Raw genomic sequence first — 5,480 nt, forward strand, 5'->3', positions numbered from 1 at the left:
AATAAAATTAATACAAATTATAAAACGATATAATTTTACATATTTATTTAAATAGATGATTATATTTTATATAACTAAAAAAATCTATTAAATAATAATTTATTTAAAATAATTGATTAATAATTTTGAGTTTTTATTATTAAATTTTAATTAATTTTATAACTATAATTTTAATATTTATATGTAAATTTATATTGAAAGTTACCATTTTCAAAAGGTGAAATCCACCCAACATTTCAATTTTATCCGTTGCCACTCCTTAGTCGTTACTGTGAACACGAAAAGCCACACATAACGCACAACGAACAACGTGCAGGGGCGGTGTTTCATTGTGGTAACGGCGTTCCACCCTTACACGTCATAAAAGCGGCCGAAGCCGTTGCCCACTCAAGGAAAATGATTCGACGATCGTGTGAAAGAAGACCTGCTGAGTGCTGTCCTACCCAGCAGCCTTATCCTCACTCTACCCTCGTATGAGCTCACGAGCATGATTGTTTCGTTCTTAGGATTTAGAATACACGAGGACCAAAATTAGAAGGCAATTTTGGTTCTTTCTTTCGAAGGAACATTTCGTGATTTCACCAAATTCGTATCGTTTTCTCAAGACCTAATTGGAGGGCGACAAATGACTTGACGGCAACTTTAGACAGATTAGAGGTTTCCTACCGACCAAATAAACCAATTGGATGAAATATTCCCAATCGCTATCCCAAAAAGCCACGAAAACGGAGACAGATTCGCATTGAAAAGAAACCACCATGGATCACCTTTCCTTCTTTGTTCTGTTAACTCTTACCCTTTCTTTCATTCATCCAATCTTTCTTATGAAACCCCAAAATGGGTGTCACTACAAAAGCCCCACCTCAAATTTGGTCTCCATCAAAATCCATCAATATCAAGAAAATCAAAAGGAAAGGTGTCGTCTTTTCTAATTTCTATGCAAGTTTCTATTCACCTGTCTCTTGGATATAGCGAAATTCGCAACATATTCCATGTCAATTTTGAAATTTAGAACTATAAGTAGTAACTTTGTTTAAAAAAAATGAAAGTGGAGAGTTTTTGATGTTCTTGATTGTGTCTGTATGTAGCTGGAGTGGACAAAAGAGCATCCATTAGTGAAGAGAATAAGATTGTGGAGGTTGTTTGCTACATTAAATCAAATGCCGAATGGTTATGTGTTTAATGATTACAAAAGTTTGCCCAGAGTTTTGCTTTTTGAACCTGGTGGTTCTTCTGCTGAGGTATCATCCTTCCTCTTTATCTTTAACACACACACACACACATATATCTTGTAATGTAAAAAAGATTATAATTTTGTTACTCGATGCTTAATTACTTAATTGCAGGTCCTTCTCTATGGTGGGAAAGTTGTCTCATGGAAGAACAGTCAAGGTGAAGAATTGCTTTTTATGAGCAAAAATGTAAGCAGTTTTAATGAGAATCAGATAATCAACAACTAAAATTACATCAATCTCTAATTTCTTACTTGTTTCTTCTTCATAGACTGGTGGAAGATTTCCTAAAGGAGGTATTTCGCTTTGTTTTCCACAGGTAAGCCATGCAGAACAATCTCAAATATATATTTTCTTTTACAAAATTGTTTGTTATATAAACTCTTGGGTTTTGTGATTATTATATTTCTTTTATCCTTTCAGGTAGCCAATACAGGGATGATGAAGGAGATTTGTTGGTCAAAGAAAAACGCAAAGTCATTCGATAACATCCCCTTGCGTTTGACTCCTACAGGAAACCCATCTTCAGTAGATCTAACCTTAAAAACTACAGCAAATGATTCCAATACATGGCCACGTAGGTAATATAATTACCCATATTTTTTAAACGAAAATTTGGTTTTATTTATTGCTAACTAGACAGAATAGGTTGTACTTGTACTGTGTTTGACATGCACTACACGTAGACAACTATTGATGTCAATATGACAAAAGTGCAACTTTTTGTCCCACCCAGAAAGTGGTTCATGGATTTGCTCTCGATCTCTTGTATGTGCAAAAGACGTAAATACCCTCCTCATCCTTATCATCAAAAATAGCTCTAGAAAGTTTGTCGAGGACATTTTAGTCATGTCCCGTGTAACAAACGCAGCCTTCGGCTGCGTTTATTACACATGACCGGACTGGAACAGACTAGACAAGCTTTCTAGAGCGATTTTTGATGATGAGAATGAGGAGGGTATTTACGTCTTTTGCACATACAAGAGATCGAGAGCAAATCCATGAACCACTTTCTGGGTGGGACAAAAAGTTGCACTTTTGTCATATTGACATCAATAGTTGTCTACGTGTAGTGCATGTCAAACACAGTACAACATGTTTTGTCTATTGTGTAAAGGACACACATTCTTACCAACTAATATTTATACAGCTTTGAGTTGCGCCTTCGAGTTTCTTTGGGTCCAGACAAAATGACGATAATTTCATACATTAAGAATACCGACAACGCATCCCTTTCGTTCACATTTGCTCTTCAAAATTACTTATCAGTATCAGATATGAGGTTTTTCTTTTTTTATTTATTTCAAAGTTTCAAGCCTTAACAATTGGGCTAAATGCAAGAAATAGCAACTTACTTTTATCTTGTTGTGTATCATAGAAATCTACTTCCATTTCTTTCTATTACAACATTGTATATATATTTGGTTTTATCTTTATAAGGCATTGTACATTGAAAATTTTACCCAACATAGCATTGTATGTTCAATAGTTTCTTCATTAAGACATTATACTTTGAAAAATTTACCCTGTTTTTATAGCAATGAAAATTGCTTTGTAATTCAAGTGCAATGTTGTAATAAGAAAAATCTAAAGTAAGATACTATAATAAACAAATCAATGAAAATTTGTTGCTATTTCATGCATTTAATCTTTAATTGTTTTCATTCAAAGTCTGACATGGGGTTTCGTTTTCAGTGAAGTGAGAGTTGAAGGATTAGAAACACTTGATTTTCATGATAATCTGCAGCAGGGAAAAAGATTCACAGAGCAACCCGATGCTATCACTTTTGATGGAGAGGTCACTCACATTCTAAATGCATACATATTTTTATATAATTGTAATGATTATTAATTTTTTTAATGAATATGATATGTATTCTTTGATAGGTGGATAGGGTTTATACAAAAACACCAGGTAATATAGCAATCATAGATCATAACAAGAAGAGGACAATTGTGATACGTAATGAAGGCCTCCCGGATGCTGGTATTTTTTTAAATGTTTAAATATTAATATTTTTTTCATTATGTTCTTTAGTTGTTTGTATTCAAGAGTGATATCAAAGTGCATATTTATATTCTATTATCATAGCTAACATTCATATTCAATTAGCTTAAAAGTGCATATTTAAAAGACTCATGTGTCAAATCGAATACTTTTTTTTATATTTGATGTCTTGATGCATGCTAAAAGTCTAGATTATGAGGAGGGCATTCATGTCTTTTTGGGTGGAAAAAAAGTTACAATTTTGTCTCACTGACATCAGTTTCAGTCCTGGTCCTAGTTCCTAATGCCCACCAAACAAAAAACACAGTACAACCTGTTATGTCCTCTTCTATCTTGAATGTAGAATCTATCTTTAAGAATAGGGCTGTTCACTATTTGGATAAAACCGAATTGTCCAATTGGACAATTTGGTTCGGATTTTTGGATTGGTTTTCAACAAAATCAAATTATTATTTTGGATTTCGGATTAGTTTTGGTTTATAAAATAAAAACCAAATAGTCTAAAAAAACCGAATAACAATTTGTTATGTATTTATTTTCAATCAATCTATAATTATTTATTAATTTTATAATTTTTTTCCAAATAAGTTCAGAAAGTTTTACCTAATAAAAGACATCAATACATACTTTCTCTTAAAAGTTTTTAATCTATTATATAATAAACTATAATATAGCTTCTTAGTGGTTGTTTATAAATGTTAAATCACAAGTAAATAATTTGTTTTTGCATCTTCTGTAAAATTAGATAATATTATAATTCTATGTCATTTTAAAATGTTCTGGTTTTTGAAAACCGAATTATAAAAACCGATTCAACCGAATTGTAATTGGATCGGATCGGATCAGATTTGAATTTAGTTTGGACTATTCGGATCCATATTTTGAAAACCGAAATAAATTTGGATTTACTTAATTGGATCGGATTGAACCGATCCATCCAAACGAACACCAATCAAGAATTAGGGAAATTGTCAGAAAAGTCACAATATTTTCAGGAAAGTTACACTTTAGTCCCAAGATTTTTTTTTCGAACATGAAAGTCCCAATTATTTGTAAAAACACGATAATATGTCATTTCTTGTTAAAAGGAAAAAAAAGACTTTTTTGTAAACTTGAGCCAAAATGAAATAATCGGGACTTTTTTGTTCAAAAAAAAAAAAATCTTTGGACTAAAGTGTAACTTTCTTGAAAATATTGGGACTTTTCTGACAATTTCCCCAAGAATTATGTCCGAAATGCATATTTTTTTTTGTCTTCTTTTAACTTCAAGATTCATGTTAAAATGTAGATTTTCGTGTTCTTTAACTTGTATAAATTTATGAAAAACCGTAGGTTTGTGGACCCCATGGGACAATGCAACAAAGGCATCAGAAATTGGTTTTGGAGATAAGGATTACCAAAACATGTTGTCAGTGGATTCGGGTGTTCTTGAGAAACCAATCATTTTAAAACCATTGGAAGAATGGAAAGGTTATCAAGAGCTTTCGATTATCTCTTCAAGCTATTGTAGTGGCCAATTGGACCCTAAAATGGTGGCATTTTATGCTAAAGTGTAAGCATACAATACATGATACATCAGGTATTGTTCTTGTTCTTGTTATTGATGTTTTTATCTTTTTGTTTGAAAGTCAAAATGTCAACTTTTTGTTTTTTATGTTTTCAGGGTGTTTATGCAATTAATTCTCAGAGTTTCAACCATGAAGAAGTAGATTTGTAGGTTTATGGTTTTGTATAAATTTGTTATTTATATTTGTATTAGGAATTTACAAATAATTTGGTTGTTCATGTCGATTGCACTGATGCTAAAACCTTCAGCTGCTCTCGAATAGCTTCTTGGGTTTTAGAAAATATCTCTTTATTCATAAATAAATGGGGTATTCATAAAAATGACCATATGATTGAAAGATTTTATTTTAAAGAAAGAACAAACCGTTTTTTTTAGATAATTGAAAATAACAAACCATCTTCGAAATTAATAATATTCACATGGAATTAGCTTGATGCAAACAATATCAAAAAGAAATTAGCAATTTAGTTTTAATAATATTAGCGATTATCATTTGGAATTAGCTTGATGAAAAAACTTTTTTTTTTTTGTCAACAAAGCAGATACTATTTGTTCTTCAAACTTACTTTGGTTATATAATCATGTAAATGTTATATAATCCTTAATTACTTATCAAAAAATTCCTAATATTTACTGGCATTAAGTTTATTTGGAAAGAGTGGTTATTTAGTGT

General features: G+C 31.4%; 1 protein-coding gene across 3 annotated transcripts; it reads left to right on the top strand.

The window, feature by feature from the left end:
- Window positions 1-266: 266 nt before the first annotated feature.
- On the top strand, window positions 267-5,127 carry LOC111889927 (putative glucose-6-phosphate 1-epimerase). 3 transcript variants are annotated; one of them, XM_052766161.1, is made up of 10 exons: window positions 271-939; window positions 1,089-1,241; window positions 1,347-1,421; window positions 1,504-1,551; window positions 1,656-1,813; window positions 2,383-2,514; window positions 2,928-3,030; window positions 3,120-3,219; window positions 4,573-4,819; window positions 4,904-5,127. In XM_052766161.1, the coding sequence occupies exons 1-9, from the start codon at window positions 838-840 to the stop codon at window positions 4,794-4,796; spliced, it is 1,095 nt and encodes a 364-aa protein (XP_052622121.1). In that variant the 5' UTR covers window positions 271-837; the 3' UTR covers window positions 4,797-4,819; window positions 4,904-5,127. The 3 variants fall into 3 exon arrangements, with proteins under 3 accessions (XP_023741839.1, XP_052622121.1, XP_052622123.1); XM_052766163.1 differs by having other exon boundaries at window positions 273-916; XM_023886071.3 differs by lacking the exon at window positions 2,383-2,514 and having other exon boundaries at window positions 267-939.
- The last annotated feature ends 353 nt before the right edge of the window (window positions 5,128-5,480 follow it).

The sequence above is a fragment of the Lactuca sativa genome, chromosome 8 (assembly GCF_002870075.4).
Source record: "Lactuca sativa cultivar Salinas chromosome 8, Lsat_Salinas_v11, whole genome shotgun sequence".
NCBI lineage: Eukaryota > Viridiplantae > Streptophyta > Magnoliopsida > Asterales > Asteraceae > Lactuca > Lactuca sativa.